The sequence below is a fragment of the Musca domestica genome, unplaced genomic scaffold (genome assembly GCF_030504385.1).
Source record: "Musca domestica strain aabys unplaced genomic scaffold, Musca_domestica.polishedcontigs.V.1.1 22, whole genome shotgun sequence".
NCBI lineage: Eukaryota > Metazoa > Arthropoda > Insecta > Diptera > Muscidae > Musca > Musca domestica.
Window position 1 is genome coordinate 501558 of NW_026712262.1, and position 22775 is coordinate 524332.

The following is a 22775-nucleotide window of genomic DNA, read 5'->3' on the forward strand; positions in this document are numbered from 1 at the left end:
TTCTAAGTGGAGACGATTATCGGGAGATGGTCTGACCCATGAGAAATAAAGGGTTGTCAAGTTTATTTTTTGTGTCTTCCTGTTTAGGCTCTACTTTCATAGTCTGCTGGATTGTCCAATCAATCATTTATTTTCCATTTTAATCAAAGATAAAGATGATCCCTCCACATCAATGATAATCAATATTTTATCCAGATGCTTACGTGAAGTATATCTTTTACATTCCTGTCATCCACAGCTTATTCCATAAAAAAACACCCATTTAAACCCTTATCGATGAGTTGAATGATTCAATTACAATTGGGCCACTTAATGTGTCTTCTTCTCCTTTCCTACTTCGTCGCTTTTCATTTAAGGTTGATATTACTGGCCAGCACTTGAAAAAAATGGCAAACAACGCCAGAGAACAATAAATTACAATTTATTGCACATAATAACTCTTCTCATCTTCTTTGTTTTGGATACTTTTTTATTTTGTGTGTGTGTGTTTCCGTTATCACAGCACAATAAACTTCCTTAAATGCCAGATTTGGAAAGTTTCCGATTTTGGATGTAACTTTAATTATTTTTTGTTGTATGTGACGTAGATTCTTCGAAAACGCCACAAAAGAAAAGTAATACCAACAAAATAAAGAAAAATCCAACCGCATGCGACATACCAACCATCTGGGCAAATAATCTGTTTTCCTCATTATATTACATAAATGAAACATTATCGACGAGGATGTTATGCGTGGCGAAGCGAAGAATTATCCAGAACATTGGAGTTTTTGTAGGTGTCATATTTTGCCCAAATGTAATTTTGACAATTTATTACCACTCCTAACTAGCCTAATTACAGGAAAAATCTTTTTTATTTTCGAATGTTTTCAAAAATTTCACTAAGCAACAGTCAATCTGGGTTGTGGAAAATTCCAAGTGGATTAAATAGTATTCGTTTTGTAGATCAAAATCCCGGGAGAGATTCGCCTTCTCAGGCCAAACTTCGTTTAGGATCCTTATATAGTTTTTACCCAACACAAAGTGACTTCAACATTTTGAGCTATATTTGAAAACATTCCCATAATAAAGCTTTTAAATTATGTAGAGAGCTTTGGATTACTTCAAGACTCAGCATTCGTTTAAAAAATAGAACATGCGGATCCATTTCTTGGTAAATGCCCTATATAGGGGTAAACCGTGATTTCAAGTACCTTTTTACGTTATAGTCATACTTTCCATCAAACTTTAGAAATTTTTTGGTATTTTTATAATTCTCAAAATGTAAAAATCCTATTTCGATTTTTTTTCAGTGTAGGTCCACGTTATGGTGTAGCCCTGGTTTTAGTTGTTTTGGGGGTCTTGACCATATTTTCCCTATCGATTTGATTTTTGCTTGATTTCTTAGGGCATTAAAACCTCTTCGCAGTAAATGTCAGTAAAAATGTAAAAAAATGTTCTCCAAACACGCCTCTCAACACGTCTATTGTTACGCGTGCTGTGTGACACATGACATGCAAAGATAATAGCTTAAAAAACACCCTATAGATGATCTATTGATGTTCGGATGAAATCTAAAATCTAATCAGATTTTTCCATTTTTATACCCTCCACCATAGTAAGGAAGCTATATTAAGTTTGTCATTCCGTTTGTAACACCTCGAAATATACATTTCACACCCCACAAAGTATATATAATCTTGATCAGCATAAACTTCTATGTCGATTTAGCGATGTCTGTGGAAATCACTCTAGCTTCCGAACGAAATAAAGTAGATTGATAAAATTTTACTCAAATGTATATTATGTCTGCAGGACTCTTGGTATTGAAAATGGACCATGTAGGTCTACGTTTTGGTATAGCCCCCATATATTTTTAGCGACTTTATTCTCGGTAATTGTTTCAAATTTGGTATTTGAAGTTCGAAATGGTTACTACAGCCTAAGATAAAAAATTGTTCGTGCAGGTCCACGTCTTCGTATAGCCCCAATATAACGGTACCTCCCAAAATTCGGTACTTTGTTGATTTTAGCTACATTATTAACCGGAATCGTTTCAAATTTGGTATTTAAAGTACGTAATCGATACTACAGCATATGACAGGAGATTGTCTGTGCAGGTCCATGTCTTTGTATAGCCCCCTTATAACGGTACCTCCCGATATTCGGTATTTTGATGATTTTTACGACATTATTCACCGGAATGATTTCAAATTTCGTATTTGCACTTCGTAGCGAGTACTATAACCTGTGACAGAATATTGCCTATGCAGGTCCAGGTCTTCGTATAGCCCCCCAATATTCGGTATTTTAATGATTTTGGCTACATTATTCACCGGAGTGGTTAAAAATTTCGCATTTGCACTTCAATCTGTGACAGAAAATTGTCTATGCAGGTCACGGCCTTCGTTGAGTCCCCATGCATCGGTACCTCTCTATATTCGGTATTTTGATGTTTTTGCGGCATTATTCACCGGAATTGTTTAAAGTTTCGTATTTGAATACTACAATGGCTATGAAAAAAACGTCTATGTACATCCAAGTTTTCGTACGGACCCCAGTATAACGGTAACTCCCTATATTCTGTATTCTTAAGATTTTAACAAATGTTAAGTTCCAAATTCGTTCCATTAGGTGTAGGGTATTTAAAGTTACTTAACTTACTTCTTTTTCACTTGTTAAAAGTAGGATTTCCATCAGTGGATCTAAAATTAAGAAATATATATTAATCTCCTTCGTCAAAATATTTTTGGTTAAATTACTTTAGCGTAACCATTTTTATTTTTAAATGTTCTCTTTATACTTTGTTTACCTGAATTTTATTAAAAAGTCATTAAAATGTTAAGAATCTGAATAGCAGATAACCCTTTATGGACCAGCATGAAATACCGGTGGTTTGTGCCTCCGAAATTAATACTTTATTTTAAGGGACATGGCTCCGAAGCCAATTTTTACATGATTTTTTGTTTTTAAATCCAATCAAAATTTGGATTTTATTTCAAAAATCGGATAACTTATGCTTTATACACTACCCCCGTACTATTCCCAACATATACACCGATATATCCAGCTCCCTCCCCTCCCTTCCCTTCCCTCCCCACCATCAACTTGCTGCTGCATACATATCCCACACAACATTTGTAAGTAGGTGCCCAACTTGTACTCAATTTATTTGCCAGCTACACTCTTCGCTCATATTTATGTTTGTACGTACGTACGTAGGGGGGTACGTAAGCGAAACGCCCCTTTGGCTAAAGTATTCAACATTAAAAATTCATAAAGACCGCTCGAGCAGCCAGATCTGCATATTGGGTTGCAGTTGTTATTTTTTTTGCGTTTTTTTGCTTTTTTGGATTCATTTCGTTCTGCGTTTTCGTGGTGTTGTTGTTGTTGCGATTTCCATTTTCTTACACAAAATATCTTTGTTTCTACGCTCGGTTGGGGCTGGTTGGATGGTCTTCAAACATTTAATATTTTTTGAGGTGTATGAAGTTGCAAATGAAAAGAAGCAGCAACAACAAAACAAAATGAACAAAACTCTATTAACGTCATTGCATTGTTGCTGTGGTCTAGTTTTGATATCTTAAAAGGTAGGGGGTGTGGGCCGGGTGGGATATCAAAACAAACATGTGCCATAATATTGATATCACAAGACTTTAGGTAACCCCCCCCCACAATTTCTTTGATATGAAAATGATTAGAACCTGGCAAAAAAATTGGGAGTTAATTATGTTGAATAATCCGCTGCGATGTAATTAATTTCGTTGCTAATCTAGTCTTTCTACGTCTCCCCACTAGATGGAGCTTTAGATATTTGGGAGAGCGTTTGGATGCCTTAGTTACATCTTCATGGCATCACATTTTACGGTTAAGCTCTACATCTTGTTGTGATGATATTTTCATGCAAATCTTTTGATGGCTTAAACGAATCTCTACATTTCCAAATTCTTCAAATCTCTTTGTGACTTTTCCAATCAACCTTGAAAATTTATTTATTTATCCAAAACCATTTCCTAACAGACAAGTCGAACAAAACAAATATTAACTTTTATTACCACTTAGTCTAAAAAACGCCAAGTGACAAAACGAACGCCGCCCATGCACAAACATTCCATTTCCTATTTTGCATTTCTAAATCTAGAATTCTCATTATGGTATTGAAATAAATAACTTCGGTAGTGAAAAAGTAGATATTCAAAAATACACTCATATTTTTGTTTGTTGGTTTGTTTGTATCTGAATACTGCGCCATGCGTAAATATGTCTGTTATGCACTTCATTCTCATGTAAAAACGATGGCGGCATGTGTGACGACGATACGTTTACGTTGATGTACATACGTCAATAATGTGTCTGTCGATTTAGCCCAATTTGGCAACAGCACCAAATTCGGTCAAGTGTTAAATAGAATGAAGTACCTCCGGCTCTTATGTTGAAGTGTCGGTGGCATATCGCATTTTGAGGAAATAAATCCGAATTGACCATATATTTCACATGGGATTGGGTACTTTCGATACGCCCACTGTAGGTTTTAAAAAGTCTGTGGTAGAAAATGTTTGGAGGAGGTTTCGAAAAATGTAAAACTCAAAGCAAACTAGAGATAAGTCATTATTTTTTATCATAAAGTAATAGAGAAGATATATTAGTTCTAATTATTTGAAGCCTACTGGTAATGCAGGAGGTATGTAGTTTTTTGGGGGAAGTTTTAAAATTCACAGAAGGATAATAAAACGGCAAAACGGAGATAACCCATTGATTACTATCATACTGATAAATAGATAGGATATTTAGTCCTCATTATTTCTCGTCTACTGGTAATACGAGAGTAAAAGGGAAAAGGATGATGTTAGTAGTAGTAGTTACTGGACTATTTTCCTTATTTCACTAGCTATTTTTATAGCCATATGGCTAGAGAGGGTATATACAGGGTTGCCCATATTTGACAGACCCATCTGGCAACGCCATAACTTTTGACAGAGATGTCACATCGCTTAATGACATGCCGCGTTTGAAGCGTCAGTCCAAGCAGATTTTTACCATGAACCAATACACGCCACGCGAGCGCTCTGAAATAGTTGAAATTTACATTCAACAGAAGAAGTCAATTGTGAAAACTCAATGGGCTTTTAAAACATTAAAAAATGTGAGAAGTGCGCCTTCTAAGAATACCATTAAGCGTTTATACAAAATATTTTCGACTGGTAAGGCCAGTGTTGAGAGGTCCCCAAGAACATCCCAAAAACGCCGTTCAGTTGGGTATGGCTCGGTCCACTTTACAACGGATTATTCCATTGATTTGCATATGTTCCCGTACAAAATTCAATTGACCCAAAGAATGTTGCCTGTGGACAAGCTTTGTCGATTGGAATGGGCCCATGGGTCCGTCGAATATGGGCAACCCTGTATTATTCTGCACAGAAAGAAAATGGATAATGCGATTCTGCTTCAACTTTGCAAATCCTAATATTTACATCAGTGCTAGGTTAGGTGCGAAAATGGACAATATGGACCCACTCCATAAAGTACCTCCCGCACAAAGGGTCAACATTTTGAATAATTAAAACTCTTATAAAATCTGATGTAAAAGTTCGATTGTCTTGAAATTACACACTACACAATGTTTTTATTAACCCAAGGTCTGGTGTGAAAAATGAAAATATGGGTTCACTCCAAATTTTGAATATATATGAAGCTCATAAAACGTAAAATTAACATCCGATTGCATTCAGACTTGGCACATCTCAATATTTCTATCAACACAAGACCTTTTATAGATATGGTAGAGATCGGACCATTCCTTTTGGTACCTCCCCCAAAAAGGGTTAAAGTTTTGAATAACCAAAACGATTATAAAATCCGAAATAAACATCCGGTTCTCGTCATATTTCACACGTCCAATTATTTCTAATACAAAATCGGCTGTGAAAATTGAATATATCGGTCCACTCCTTCTGGTACCTCCCCCACAAAGGGTCAACATTTTACTGAAATTTGTGTTACATCTGCAGGACTTTTGGTATTGAAAATCGGCTATATAGGTCCACGTTTAGTTATAGCCCCCATATAACTCTGTATTTTGATGATTTGTGCTGCATTTTTCGCCGGGACTGTTTCAAATTGCGTATTTGAAATTCACAATAGGTACTACCGGCTATGACAGAAAATTGTCTATGCAGGTCCAGGTCTTCGTATAGTCCCTAAATATCGGTACCTCCCTATATTTCGTATTTTGATGATTTTAGCTACATTACTCTCCGCAATTGTTTCAAATTTCGTATTTGAATTTCGCAATAGGTTCTGCAAGCTATGACTTCTTCGGAGAGCCAGCCCACATATAATGAATGGTACCTCCATATATTCGGTATTTTGATGATATTAGCGGAATTGTTTTAAATTCCACATCTTCGTATTTTTGACAATTTTCAAGTTCCTTCCAAATGATGGAGGGTAATAAAAGTTCGGCCCAGATGCTTTTTTACTTTTTATTTGTGCAGTCAAACCTTCTTAACCAGCTCCAACCAGGGTGTGTTTTGTTTCACTGTCAAACATCTCAGATTGGTCTATAATATAACCATCGTCTTACAAACTCTTCCATTTTCTTCTTCCATTCCATTCAGCCATCCAACTTTTTTGCCAAGAATAGGGAGGGCGTATTCGCATTACCATCAACATTTAATCAAAGAAAATGGCTTGTTGTAAGAAGCTAATTAATATCCAACAAAAACAACCTCGCTTAGCTCATAATTTCTAATCGTTCATATTAAATTTCAATTCAATAGAATTTCTCTACTTCTGCAGTTTATGATAACGCTTCACAAAAAAAAAATAATTACATCCTTCACTGGTCGTCATTAAATCGATTCGGAGAAAAAAAAAGAACATTTAATATAGTATTTCGCAAGAGACCTTGCAAAACTTTAAGAACGACATTCAAATTGCCTCAATCATAGATAAATAAATAAGCAATAAAAATATAAAAACAAAGTTTTATTGTGTAATAGAGTGGGTCGTCAAAATTAGAGATGATTTTATAATGCTCGCTTAACTACTTTTGGAACTTGGAAGAACGATTTTGAGTGAACTAGTTCCGTTGCTTCTTTTAGTGAATCGTTTAGTTTAACTAGGTAGTTCGTGAACTATGCAACACAAGCTCAGCAAATTATGGTAGGACTATTAACCACTTATTACTACCACAATACTAATAATTATAACCACGTACCAGTATCCCAAAAGTAATGATAACTATATACCATCTTTATTACCGGTAAGTTAAAAAAATAATGAGTTATTTCCAAAAATGCATGAAATCTTTATTTGAATTGATATTCCTCACCGTATAATCGATTTTTAAAGATTATTTCATGTAATATTGACCTCCATTGGTCCATCCGCTTGGTCCAATTTGTATACCCTCACCCATATGGCTAGAGAGGGTATATATCATTTGATACGGCCAAAACGTGACTCATCGAAATAACGGTTTTAGACCCTAGGTCTCCTTGGACCTATTGAATGAAAACAAAAAAATGTCGGAAATAGCATACAATTTTAGAATAAATTTAGATTTGTTCACATTGGTCAAATTTGGCACGAATTATGGCCGAATATTGATCTGCGGTATTTTAGCCCATTGCCTGCCAAGCGCTAGCTTGAGGTGATCTACACTTTGGTATTTTTTAGTGCCAACCTTGCTTTCCAAAACACTCCAGACACAATAGCCCAATGGATTGATATCCGGAGATTTTGGTGGCCATTGTGCGCTGGAAATGAAGCGAGGAACCTCATTTTGTAAACATTCTTGGGTGGCCCGTGTTGAGTGCGATGGTGCTGAGTCCTGTTGGAATGACCAAGATCTGCGGCCAAAATGTTTACGAGCCCAAGGTTTTAATAAACTCTCCAGAATATTTTCGCGATAATATTCGGCATTTATGCTGATGCCACGGTCGATTAATACGAACAGAGAGCGACCATCGGCTGTTATGGCGACCCACACAATCACCATGGCCTGCGCTTGAGTTTTGGTGGCCAACCGAATGTACACATTTTTTGCTGACCTCTTTGGCAAGTAAACACGATCATTTTGTTTGTCTAAAAACTGCTGGACAACTAATGTTTTCTCATCGGAAAAAACCAAATTCATCAGTTCACCACTTTCGTCCAAGCGAAGCAACTCTTTAGCTCTTTTGAGTCTATTTTCTTTGAGTTGCGGTGTAAGTTCTTGCACTTTTTGGAATTTCAATGGCTTTACACCGAGCTCATTTTTCAATATTTGCCGAATGGAATATTGCGATATGTTCAGTTCACGAGCCATTTTTCGGCCACAGCGGCGCGGGTTTCGATCAAGTCGCTTCTTTACTTTGGAACCATTTCTGTTGATGTTGCTTCCATTTTCTTCCGTCCTCTTCCTTGACGTCGGGCTACGCTACCAGTATCACGGTAACGAGCGAATGGTACGAGACACAAAAGATTTATTCACATTTAAATGCTGGAGTGCTCTAACGATAGCCACTTGTGGTTTTCCAGCCAAATATAAAGAAATCACACTATCACGTTTGAATTTCATCACGAATAACTTTTTTTCTGGAAAATTCTCACCAAAATACTCATGCCCCTTCCTTCGGAATTCCTACTCTATGGAGGCTCAAAATTTTGAATAATCATAACAGAAGTCAAAATATATTTCCATAATCGAACATTGGCTGAAGGTATACATCTGTCGGAAAAACCGACTGTTACTCTTTAACTTGTTTTTTTTTTTTTTCATTTCTGCTAATGCTTCTTCCACATATTTCGCAACATTTATGCCTTGCTTTAATATTCCATTTGTAGACATTTCCTAACTTGATCGACCCCCTCTAATGTACGCCATCTGTTTATGAACATATGCAAAGTTCAATGGATTCAAGAAAAAGTTTTATTTTCAAAGAATTACGAAAAATTGCGAACAAAATTCAACCACAAACATGATATGGGCAAACAATAATACCAACCTACCTCATCAACATCATCATACGATACGATTCGAAGCGATATGATACGATATGAGAGGAAGAGAGCGAGTGAGCGACAAGGGCGGAGTTGGGATATAGCTATGACTGTTATATGATTCATACATGCGACAGTGCTGCCTGACTCTGACTAGGTACCTATTTAAAATAGATATTTTCGAAAGAAAAGATAAACAAATTAACGCAGTTGAAACAAAACAAACAAACGAAGAAGAAGTAAACGCTTAAATTTAATCTAAGAAAGGAAAAGAAAAGGCAAAACAGAGCAAAGAGAGGGGAGCAGAGAAATGCCCAAAGGGGGTATCTTCGCATACAGCTGAAGCCGCATCCGAGGCTATATAATACAATTTTCTTCGACAACGTAACAACGCCAAGGCGGTAAATCAAACGAAGAAGGTTGTAAAGAAATCTCCAATAAACAGTTGTTCGCTGAAAAATACTTTGCCCCGAGATATGGAAACAAAACAGCGAACCGATAAAAAACGCGTCAGAATATGCAAAATAAATGGTTGTACCGAACGCAGAGACTAGCTTTGAAAACGAAATTAAATCTGATTTTTCTTCTTCGTCTTTCCTCTATACACGTTTTTTTGTTTTAATTCAGACCAACGCGCTGGAGTGAATGCGTTGCGTAGGTTGCATCAGACTCTAAAATTATATAGAAATGCTGAGAAAAAAAAACAATTTCTGCTTCTACCCCCATAATAACAAAAGACACAAAACAAAATAAATGCAAAACTGGCTTTTAATCAAATGTTTACACTCGAAGAAAAATTTCAGTTGATTAACAATTTTTTTACAAGAAACTGGGTGGTTAGTGGTACTTAAGTCGACTTGCAATTGATTGACTTGCAGTCGTAAAAGACCCTGAAGGAAAAATTAACTAAGTCGACGTTTTGAATTTAAGGTCGATCATTTTTGGTCGACTAAAAACTTGCAACTTAAATTTTAGAAAATTGAAAGATAGATGGATTTAATTGAAGACGAAAACCGAATGTCTTGAAGTCTAGCTTTTTTCCAAATTGACGACCTTCCCTGAAATGAAAGAACCCTCTCCTAAAATTAATAAAATCCACTCTTTAAAAATCCGCAAATATATATTTATTAATGCGAATAAATGATCATCAAAATCATCAATCACATTACTTCCCTGTTTGAGAGTGATATTTAGATATACCAAGTTTAAAAAGAATCGCTGACTTGTTTTGCAAGTTATGACAATTGTGATCCTTTGTGGGGGAGGTACCAGAAGGGGTGGGCTGATATCTGTCATCTTCACACCAAATCTTGTTTTAATAGATATGTTGGAATGTGTTAATAAGATAACCGAATTCTTATTGCACGTTACCTGAGAGAAATAATTATTTTAAACCTTGACCCGTTGTGGGGGAATTTTGAAGAGAATTGGGTTCTTATTATTCATTCTCGGAGAGATATTAGTATTTAAAATGTTGGCCCGTTGTGGGGAGGTAAAAGAAGGGGCAAACTGATGTATCCCATCTCCATACTAGATCTTGTGTCGGTGGAAATATTAGGATGTGCCCGTGCCCGTTTGAAAAGGATCGGATGCTAATTTCGACTTTTATGAGCGTCATGGTTATTCAAAATGTTGGCCCTTTGTGGGAGAGGTACCAAAAGGAGTGATCAGTTCTATACGTTTTTGATACATGATCTTTGCGTTTTATATCACATTTGTGAGGGTGGAACTTGATCGAGTGGGCCGATGTTGTCCATTTTTTGCACCTGACTTAACACTGATACAAATATTTGAATTTGCCCAAATTTGGGCTATACTTTCTTGTTGTATAAAGTGAATTATTTTCTGTGAACATTTTGGGGGAGGTACCAGAAGAAGTGGACCGATATTGTCAATCTCTGAACTCGATTTATGTTATCATGCGCATCAGCCAGCCAGACAAACGGACAGACGAACTGACACCTCTAGATCGACTTCAATGGCTTGAAAAAGATTTAATCCAAAGAGTCCAGGGTTCTAAAACTGTTATTTCGATGAGGCACAATTTGTCCGTATTCATATACCTGAGTTCCATTTAGTACTTTTCGTACACTTGTGGTATTCATTTCCAAAACCATCTTCGTATCTCAATTCCAGATACCAAAACGTGGACCTATACATGCAATGTTTTGCCACACGTACGTGGTGACCTACAAATACCAATTTTCAGACAAATCCGTGAAAAAATGTGGCATAAATCATCAAAATACCGAAAATCGGGAGGTACCGTTATATGGGGACTATACCAGAACGTGGACCGATATATCTCATTTTCAATACCAACCATCCTACACACAATACAAATTGCTCTGCTAAATTTTGGCGCTCTATGTCAAATAATGTGGGCTGTATCGTGATTTCAACAGACAAACAGACGGACATCGTTAAATCGACTTAGAATTTTATGCTAATTATGAATATATATACTTTATGGGGTCTACGACGAATATTTTGGGATGTTACTAACGGAATGACAAAGTTAATATACCCTCCTTTCCAAGGTGGAGGGTATAAATATAGTACCATTTAGCGCTTTCCGTAAACAATTTCAGATTTCAAGTACTGTCTGTTCATCCAATACAAAATTGTACCAAATGTAGTACAATTTAGTACTTTTCGTGCACTTCTAGTACACATTTCCAAAAACCACAACTTAAAAACAAACCTACCACCAACAGGGACTCGAATACAAAATTTCTGCTTCATTCGTTCAACCTAAACCAAACTGTTCTAGATTTAATACCATTTAGTACAGTTCGCACACTTAGTACACACTTCCACCTTCATATATAGATTTAATACCATTTAGTACAGTTCGCACATTTAGTACACACTTCCACCTTCATATATCAAACTTACTTCCCAACCTTGATTCTCATATCAAATTTTTTTTTAGCTGTATTCCTTTATATAATAATAAATGGTACCTTTTTTGACGTCAAGTACTTTTCGTAACCTTAAAGTTCGAATTTCCAAATAGCCATTCTGCACTCCATCAGTGACAGACAGACAGTCACTTGTTTCAGTACTAATAGCGCATACGCCTACCTAATTTTTTTCTGGGTAAAAAACACAAGATAATTTCTTTGAATGTTCTTAAAATAAATACCCGTTAGTACATCGTGGATTACAGATGTTACTACTCTTAAATAAAGAAATAAATAAAATAATAATAAAAATTATACCAATAATAAAAATAATATTAACTAAAAGAGCTATAGTTCTGTTGGTCCCTTAAAAATAACCAGGCTTACAGTTGAGCAGACCCTTTAATTTTTCGACGGTTTTAAATTTGGTACCCCTTTTAAAAATATCAATTATAGTTCTATTGATATTTTTAAAGAATCTCCTTTATAGTTATGACGACCCATTAAAAACCCAAAATTATTAAAAAAAATTATGTTTTCTTTTAAAATATATTTTTTTCTTTAAAGAACAATTTTCTTATAAAAAATATTTTTTTATGACTGTATTGGCAACACTCCCCAAACATGCTGCTCTTGCAGCAGATTGGCATAGAAACTGTATGGCTGTTTAGTTGAACAACCAGATTTTTCATTTCATTGATTATTGAGACAAAACGTTGACTTTAACAAAGAAAACAACAAAATAATAAAAAAATAAAACAACACCCTGCGTAGGTGGTGTTGTAGTTTCACAATTAAATTGGCAGTCTCTCAAGAAATTTAATCAAAACAACGCAGCTCAAAGCTAGCTAGACTTGAGGCAGAAAAAAAACAAAAGCAGAAAAAATGCAAAATAAACATCGGCTTGTAAGCAAAATATGTATATATTTCACATTGTTACATTTCTATCAATCACCGGCCAAGCCATGAAATTCAGGTGGCAGCATAATCAAAATTCAGCAAAAGAATGGCTTCTTAGATGAATGACTGGCTGGCTGATTGATTGGCTTTTTGGCCTTTCAATGATAATCCAAGCCAACCGTGCATGGCAAACAAACAAACGACAACGCTTATGACCAGGCCAGAACAGCTGCGGAATTTTTTCTTGATTTGAAAAAAAAGAATAACAACACTTGCCAGCCAGTCCAGTCCATTGTTGTCGCTATTTTGTCTGTTTTGATTTTTATTGCAAATCGGACATAACTTGTCGATGATGATGGTGACGATGACTTAACTTAGCACCGGAATAGCCAAAGACCCAACCAACGAGCCAACAAAACAAGTTGTTGTGATCTAAGATCAATGGGCCACAAAGGCGTTCTGCTTTTCAATGTTAAATAGTTTTCTGATGATATTGTATAAGAAATAAAAAATAAATAAAAACAAAAAGAAAAAGAAACAAAACATCAAACATAACAACGGAGGCAATATTCTACCCTAGTGCAATAACACCGAAATTACCACAATTGTTGTCGGGTCACTACTCCTTTGATTGAGCTTAGAGAGGCAAAAAAAATCACAATGTTTCAAGTGTTTCAAAGACGGGTGGGTTTCATATTCAAAAAAAAAAAAAAATATCCGCTACTTAACAGGTTAATTGTTTATATGAATGAACTTGGTTCAGAAATTGTTTACTGTTACAAAAGTTTGCAAAATTCAAATTTTTAGGAACTCATTAATTGAAAATATTTTTTTGGAGAATTATTTCTACACCTTTTTTTTGCGACTCACCAGCTATATTTGTGTTTATAAATGTGTTTATATTTTTATACCCTACACCACAAGGTGGTCAGGATATTATATCTGTGTGCATTTGTTTGTAACATGAAGAAGGAAGCGAGGAAGACCCATAGTTACTTTTGAGGATCTCCATACAATCACTTTCTGAGTTGATTTATGCATGTCAGTCCGTCGGTCTGTCCATGTATTCTTGTGAACAAAATGCAGGTAGCATTTATTATCCGATTAAGATGAAATTTTGCACAAATCATTTTTTTGGCCCAAGGACGAACTCTATTGAAATTGGAGATAATCGGTAAAAATTTAGATAGCTACCATATATATTGTTCATCCGATTTGTTATTTTTGCCCTCCGCAACCGCAACATGCACTCTGTAACAACAATATTTAGGGAAATATATCAAATGCAGCTCAGAAATACCTTTGCTAAATTTTATCGATATCGCTTCAGATTTGAATATAGCTCCTATATATAACTTCGTCCGATTTACCTTTTTTTGTACACCAAACGTCTAATATTTGCCCAAATGGGATGGAATTTGGCACATGCGACCGAATTGAGTCTAGAAGCTAGTATGCCAAATTTGGTGAAGATCGTTTCAGATATAGCTATAGCTCCCATATATATTGTTCATCTGATTTGTTGTATTTGTTACCCACAGCCGCAAGATGCACTCCGTAACAACGATATTCAGGGAAATATATCAAATCAAATATATCAAAATAGCTCAGAAATATATTTGCCAAATTTTATCGAGATCGGTTCAGATTTGGATGTAGCTCCAATATATATCTTTATCTGATTTCAAATTATGCACCAAATGGGCGATACAAGTCCGAATTTAAAAGATACAAATGCTTGGGCATATTTAGTCCTTTGAACTATTATTATTTTAAGTAATCATAGCGTGTATGATTAAATTCTCCCACAAAATCTTTTAATTGTTATGTGGGGCTCTACGAAATTAGCAAAGTGGTGTAGGGTATCATAAAATCGGCCCCGCCCGACTTTAGGACTTTCTTTACTGGTTACAAATTCATTAAATAAATCGATTGTTATTTGTAGAATTATTTCTTTCTTGACCCTCCAACTAGATCACTGTTTATATGTGTGTTTATTATATTTGGTATCTCCATATGCTCTTAACTATTTTGTTTTTATTAACAGACCTCAAGATAGTGTAAGGAAATATTAATATTTGCGGTTATAAAATTGTTGTTGTATGCGGTGAACTTACTTTGATGTAAAAGTGGGCTAGTCAATAATTTCCTGTAATTCAATGTGAATCATTTATTGGAGTAAGATGTGTTATGTATATTCTGCCATCAGCAGGGATTGCGATGCTAAATTCCAACATTTTAGAAAATCTAGGGATTTTTATATCCCAAGAAAAAGAGAGAGAGAGAGAGAGAGAGGGAAAGCGAAATTTAAACAAAAATAACATAAAAGTAGTTATTTTCGGCCCAGCCGAAACATTCACAACCTCTACCTCTATTATTATACTTGCAGCTACATGGCTATAGAGGGCATCAGACCTCGCTCGAAGTCGAGCGGGAGAATTCATAGGAGTAAAAGATTAAATTCTAATTTTTACATTACATGAAAGCAAAAAATGTCGGAATTTTAGAATAAGTCTAGATTTGTTTTATTTGGTCACCTTTGGCACGAATTATAACCTTCGAACGGCCAATGAAACCGTCAGACGCTGCCCGAATGTTGCTCTGCGGTATTTTGGCCCATTCCCGGCGAAGCGCTTGCTTGAGGTGATCGACACTTTTGATATTTTTTTGGTATCCGGAATTTTGGTGGCAATTGTGCCCTGGAAATGAAGCTAGGAACCTCATTTTGTAAGCATTCTTGAGTGGCGCGTGCTTAGTCCGATGGAATGTCCAAGGTCTGCGGCCAAAATGTTTGCGTGTCCAAGGCTTTAATACACTCTACAGAATATTTTCGCGATAAAGTTCGGCATTTATTCTGATGACACGGTCGATTTATACGAGCGACTGTTATGGCGGCCCACACCATAACCATGGCCGGCACTTGAGTTCTGGTCAACCGAAGGTGCACATTTTCAGGTGACCTCTTTGGAAAGTAAACACGATAATTTTGTTTGTTGCAAACTGCTGGACAACGAATGTTTTATCATCGGAGAAAACTAAATTCGGCAGTTCACCACTTTCGGCCAAGCGAAGCAACTTTTTAGCTCTTTTGAGTGTATTTTCTTTCTGTTGCTGTGTAAGTTCTTGCACTTTTTGCAATTTCAATGGCTTTACCCCGAGCTCATTTTTCAATATTTGCCGAATGGAATATTTCGATATGTTCAGCTCATGAGCCATTTTTCGGCCACTGCGACGCGGGTTTCGGCTAAGTCGCTTCTTTACTTTTCAATGGTTCTGTTGATGATGACATTTTATTGGGAGTGAACCAATTAATCCCATATTAAAAAACATCCTCATATTTCATTTCATGAGGGTTGTGGGTATTCAAAATTTTGACCCGTTGTGGTATTACGATATTATGATGTACAAAGTTTAGATGAAATCGGATACTCCCTTGGAGAATAACGTGAGCATCAGCTATCCAGAAAGACAGACGGGCACCTCTAGATCCACTCCAAAAGTCCTGAAATGGATTCCGCAAAAAAAAAAAAACTGAGGTATAACATGGTTGTTGTGATAATTTACCTATTGTTCGTATCAAATGCTATATACCCTCTATAGCCATATGGCTGAGGGTATAAAAACCCATATTTGGCACCTCTTCCAGGAAGTAAGTACTTATCCAACTGCCACAAAGGTTATCCAAAGGTTTTGGAATAACGGCTGATTGCGCTTATTTCTCCTCTCTCATTTGACAAACTCGCCTGTATCTCTCTCTCGTTTGAAAACTCTCCTGGATTGAAAAATCTAAAGATCTCAGTTTTTCTCGATTCTATTTCCGATCGAAAAATACTCCCGAGCAGAAGTAGAATTTTTTCAAGAAGTTTAATATCCACTCTTTTGTTTAATGTTGGAGCCCTTGAGAGTACTCCAGTGGGAATCAAAATATTGAAAATAGAGTAAGTTTCCGCTCTTAGAGCTTATTTTACTACTACCACTCGAAAACGATTTCTTTTTTTTTCTCCTCTCAGAAGTATTTCCGCTCGATCATTTTGAAGTTTTGCTGAAACAAGAAGTAAAAAGGCATCTATTTTCGGACGGTCTGAACTTTTAATACCCTCCACCATTTGGAAGGAACTAGAAAAATTTCAACAAATTCCGAAAAAAAATAACGTTAAAATGATGAGCTTTATACGGGGGGAGGGGCATAAGTAACTTTTTGTCATAGGCTGTAGTACCCATTAAGATCTTCAAATACGAAATTTGAAACAATTCCGGCGAATAATGTCGCTAAAATAATCAAAATGCCGAATAAAGGGAGGTACCGTTATATGGGGCCATACACCCAGAGAAAAAATGACAACATCCGTGTATGAAATGACCACATCCGTGTATGATAGTGTATCAACCACGTTTGGTGTCAAAATGAGCACGCTGTTGTCATTTTGACACCGAGATTTTGGCAACGATTTCAACAACAGATGTGCATGAAATGAGCACATACGTGGTCATTTCGAGCACGCCCCGTTGTCAGATTGTCAACGCTTCGTTGTCAGATCGTCAACGCTTCGTTGTCAGATTGTCAACGCTCCGTTGTCGGATTGTCAACGCCCGTTGTCAGATTGAAATCAATGGTGGTCATTTTTTGATATCCGTTCCTTTTCCATTTTATACCCTTAGTAGAAGAAACGACATTTTTTGAAAAGTATTTTATTGAACGAAACCAATTACATAAATTCAATATAAATACATATTTGATTTAACAAAACAATTCGAATTACATATATTCAATGTATAGAAACAAATTAAATTAACTTAAATCTGAAATAAACTTTTCCATTATTCATAGGATATAAGTGAAATGGGTAAGTAATAAAATCTAAAATTGGTATTAAAAAAATTGTATCCTCATTCAGAGAACCAACTTCATACGATTGTAAATGGTAATCAAAGTTTTTAACTTTTACTTGGTTACATAAAATGTAAACATTTTCATTTTCAATTATTAAATGTTTAATTTTGAAAAGTTCAATTGCGGCATTATTTGTTGCTAAATAATAGTTTTTTTTATACCTAGTTCCCTTAAAAAAAATGTCATCAGACACTTTGCAATTTTGGTAATTTAAAACTGGCTTACTTTTTTTGTAACAATATTCCTCTTTTGCCAAATCTTCGATGGTATGCGTATTAATGATAACATTTGGTTCTAAGTTATCTTCGTGTTTTAATAAAAAATTGGAAAATTTCAATCCAGACTTAATAGATAATGAACGACAGGGATTTACTCTTGATGTAGTATTTCCTAAATAGGCTTTTGCTTCCTTGTGTTTAGCTTCGAATCTCATGCTCCAGAGATATTTAAGGGGACCACATTTTCGGATAGCTGTGGGATAGTGGACAAGAAAGTGGTGTTTCGGTTTTAACGAACCGTATAATGTTATATAAAGTGAATGGTGATCTCTAATTAATTCTTCCAATTTTATTAAATCGTCTTCTATATAACTTGGTCTTAAAAGTAAATCGATTATTTGTAATAATATTATAAAAACTTTCCAGTGATCGTTGGAGAAAGGAATTAAATCGCCTACCATTAAAGGTAAAAAATTAGTAAAACACATAGTTTCACTAGCTGTCATTTTTAAGTTATAGTTTTTCAATCTACATAAATCTAGTGGTCCAGATTTATTTCCCACTTCAATTTCTCCAAATTGGAATAAAGATTTTCTGCTGTTAATACAATCTAACGTAACAATATTTTCTTGAATCAGCCCGAGAATTACATTAGACATATCGTAGACACATATGCCCTCGAAAATGTCATGCATAATATCAAAACAAAAATTTTCAGTGACGTTAAAATTTGGTAAAGATTCGAAGATACACTTGTTTTTAATACCTGTTTCTTGAAAATTATTTTCCAATACATTTGAGTTGTAATTCTCTTGGTTTCTTAAACTATCTAAATGCTGAATTGCGTCGAATTGCATTTGGGACTTTTTTCTTCTACATACCCGGCAAAATCTTTTAGAGTTAAATGATTGCACGTAGCCTAAAATACTATTAACTGCTAAATTATCTCCAATAATTACACCTAAAATAAAATGCACCTTCTGAACACTTTGTTGAACACAAATTTCAACCCCTTCTTCTAGAATTTTTAACTCTTCTACAAGATTGTGAAATGAAACTTCATTTCCACGTTCTTTTAAATCCTTTGATGGTATAAACGCAGCAGTTAATATATAATCAAGTTTTGACAACAAGTGCTGTGGCATTGAAGGAAAGCTAATATAACAACCACATATGGAAAATGTATGGGTTCCAAGAGGATTATTAATTTGAAAATCATCCATGTAAAGGACATAGGGAATAACTAAATTGTACTGATATTTTAATAATTTAGTTTTATATAACTCACCGTTTGTAAAATTTTGTAAAACAGGTGAATTTAGGAATTTTTTGGAGTTTTCTAATGTCAAATCTAAGAGATTTGGAATTTTAAAAAGGGCACTTATCATGAATTTCAGTGGCATTATATAAATATTGGATAACTTTGGACCTAAACTGGGATTTCCGCTGATAACAATTTCCGAGACTTGATTGCTAATTACATAAACCTTTGGATCATCATAAAAGTTTAGTTCTTTTAAAATTTTTAAAAGTCTATATTCCGTTCTAGTTTCTTCGAAAGGATTTTTACAAAAGTTTAGTAAGTACCTTAAGTCTTCATAATTTGGATGATCAGTTATATATTTTTCAATTGTACATGAAATGGATGAAAGCAGAATTGAAACAGAATGTTGTATTTCTATAACATGATTTCTAGGCATATAGCTTTGACCATGTAATTGTAAAGACAGATATAAGGTTTTCTTTTTCAAAACATTTAAATCCTTTTCTATTGTATTGTTGTTAATAACAGTTTCACTGTTTGTATAATCATTTTCTTTTGATGATGACATTTCAACTGGCACATTAATGGCTTTAACCATTGGTGGAGCTTTTGTGTGATTCTTGTGAAGTTTTTCTAAATGAATTCTGAATGACGTAAATTTTGTAAATGTTTGCTTACAGTTGTCCTGAACGCATTGTACTTTTAAAAATTTAGTGGACATTAAATGGTCTGTTTTCAAATGAGCTATTAAAAGATTTGCCTTATCAAAATGCTTACGGCAACGAAAGCAAATATACATTTTGAATTGTACTTTAATTATTGTTGCAGAAATTAATAAGTGAAGTCAAATTAACTGATTTTATATCATATACAGTATTAATTTCATAAAAATATTTTTGGATAAAAATCCATGGAATTTGGCAGGCATTTGGATATTTTAAAGAAAGTGCATGAAAAATTTTAAAACATGTATCTAAACATTCGAGGAACGATTGAAATTTTAACAAATTGTGGTTAAAAAAAACATAAAAACCTTTTATATTGAAATCGGACAAACCCTCCACAATTATAAATGGCTGTATAGTTAATCCAGCATTGTAATACTTTTCAGTGACTGTATCAATTTGCCTTTTATAATCGTTAATTGTCGGTAGTCGCAGTACGAAACTTTCCTGCGAATTGTTACTTTTTTTCGTAATTTACCGTTTCCACATTTAAACCTAGCAGGTGATGGTAAAACTGAATTCAACAGTATTGCGTATATATAATCTTGAGCATCTGCAACCGAAATATAAAATAAATATTACTTTTAATGTTTATGATAAATCAGGAATTAAAATTTACCTATGCTGCTTGCCGTCAAAACATTTGCGAAGAGTTGTTTGCAATGTTCGTTATGAATATTTTTCCCATAATAATTGTAAATTTTTTTCTTAAATTGGTCCCATTTAGAAAGTAGAAGATTGCCTTTCTGTGGATACATAATATCGAAATCAATGTTGACCTAAAACGAAACATTAGTATCCATATACAAATAAATAGCTCATGGCTACTTACCAATTCTGAAGCTCTTGCATCGGACAACTTCGTCCATTCAAGGAGAAATGTATGGCTACTTAAATTTTTTATATCTCTTTGCCGTATGTTAAAAGATCTTTTCCATTTTTCGCAGATCGATCCCCAATCATTACATTCTCTTAGTAAGGAAGCTTTCAATGAATTTTCAACTGATTCATCAATTTCGGGAACATCTTTGTTACAAAAATTAGGAGATGTGTGAGTTGCTGCTTTGCTTGTGCTAGGCTCGGAAATCAAAAGCTTTATTCTTTTGGACTTCTTGTTTCTATACTTGGCATAAAGTTTTCCGCTTGCGTTGTTCTTTCCTTTTCTTGAAATGTAATAATAATCCTAAAAATAAAGACATATTATAAGTTAAGAAACTACATAATCAGATACGTTGTTTATATTGTTAATCTTACCCTCATTTCGTTTTCAAGAGGAAAAACGGAACAAATTTCATCCAATATGCGCATATAGTCTTGAGTGTAAAGAGTAACATTGTTGGTTAAAATATCTTCAATAATTATATTAATTATATCATCTCTTTGCTCGTCACTTAATTTCTTATTAACGCTACTACATTCAAGCGCTAGTTTCCCCTTCGAGGTATGTGTTAACAATTCCGTTAGATCCTATATTAAATAAAAAAACTACATTAACTATGCTTACACAAATATTACTCTTACCTTACCTCTGACAAAATTCCTTTGGCTTTTGAGCAGTTCGAACCTGTAGTGTCGGGAGTACCAGGAGTACTTGCAGGTGTCTCGTTGCGTTTCCACCATTCACCTATTTTAGATGGAACTGACATAGTTTCGTCATCAATCCCGAGCTATTGTTATGACAATATTAATACTGAGTTCAACTCTGTAAAACAAATAATACGTACCTTTCGTTTTTTCCAAGCAAAGAGCTTTTCTCTGAATTCAACACGCAGTCCCAATGGTGGCACTGCTTCCTTTAAATCTTCTTTTTTCAAGTACTGCAAGCTGCGAAATGTTACATGTGATGCTAAAAGAACAAAAAAGAAAATTCTTTGTTAATTACACTGATTAACTGAAAAATTCATTTTTATTTACTTACCTTTTAATTGTTCAAAAAGCGACTCCATATTTATTCCTTTTAAGAACTCCCTTAACATATAATCGTCCTCATTGTTTTCCGCATCTTGACTGCTGCAATGGTTTGTATCGCGAACCACAACAATATTGCCATCGATTTCTAACAACTCACCAATGATATTTTGAGGATCTTGCGAATTATTATTCATTTTCAATAAATTTTTTGCACAATGCGTCCTTTCTCTTTCAATAACACGGAAAAAATGGTAAATATGCAGCCGATTGCACACGAGTAAAAAAAATGACAACGGTGGTGCATGATTCATACACGGTAGTTGCTAAAATGGCAACGATCGTGTACGATTCATGCACGTCGGTGTACAAAGTAACAACGGTGGTGCATCATTATGCAGGTGGTGGTGCATAATTCATACACGACCGGTGTCATATTGACAACGACCGTGTGTGAATCATGCACCACCGTTGTCATTTTTTACTCGTGTGTAATCGGCTGCAATTACCAATATTACAAATGGACAAATTAAGCACGGCTGTTGTTGGTACCGAAAGTTGACCACGTCTCGGTGTCAATTTGAGCACGTTCGTGCACAATTCACCAACAGCCGTTGTTGAAAAATATAACAACGGGTCGTTGCGAAAATGACAACATACGTGCTTGATTTCGCAACGGGATTTTTCCCTCAGTGTACGATTTTTTTGCATAAGTTGTAGTACCCATTTGAAACAATTCGGATAACTAATGTCGTTAGAATCATCAACATAATGCCGAATATCGGGAGGTACCGTTATATGGGTGCTATACGAAAAAGTGGACCGACATGGCCCATTTACGAACTCAACCTGTCTACTGGAAAAATACACATGTGTGCAATATTTTATACTTCTACCTCAATTCGTTCGAAAGATAGAGTGATTACAACAGACAGACAGACAAACGGACAGGCATACACACAGACAGACGGATATCACTAAATCGTCTTAGAATTTTAC

At 35.0% G+C, this 22775-nt stretch overlaps 2 protein-coding genes across 4 annotated transcripts in view; one reads left to right on the forward strand and one right to left on the reverse strand.

The window, feature by feature from the left end:
* LOC101897671 (katanin p80 WD40 repeat-containing subunit B1) overlaps window positions 1-22775 on the forward strand; it is a 77023-nt gene that overhangs the window by 10153 nt on the left and 44095 nt on the right. The window lies entirely within an intron of this gene.
* On the reverse strand, window positions 20068-22470 carry LOC131802653 (uncharacterized). Of its 2 annotated transcripts, XM_059123043.1 has the most exons (5): window positions 21787-22470; window positions 21593-21714; window positions 21395-21535; window positions 21123-21335; window positions 20068-21051 (listed from the first exon to the last, which is right to left on the reverse strand). In XM_059123043.1, the coding sequence occupies exons 1-5, from the start codon at window positions 22088-22090 to the stop codon at window positions 20503-20505; spliced, it is 1329 nt and encodes a 442-aa protein (XP_058979026.1). In that variant the 5' UTR covers window positions 22091-22470; the 3' UTR covers window positions 20068-20502. The 2 variants fall into 2 exon arrangements, with proteins under 2 accessions (XP_058979026.1, XP_058979027.1); XM_059123044.1 differs by having other exon boundaries at window positions 20068-21335.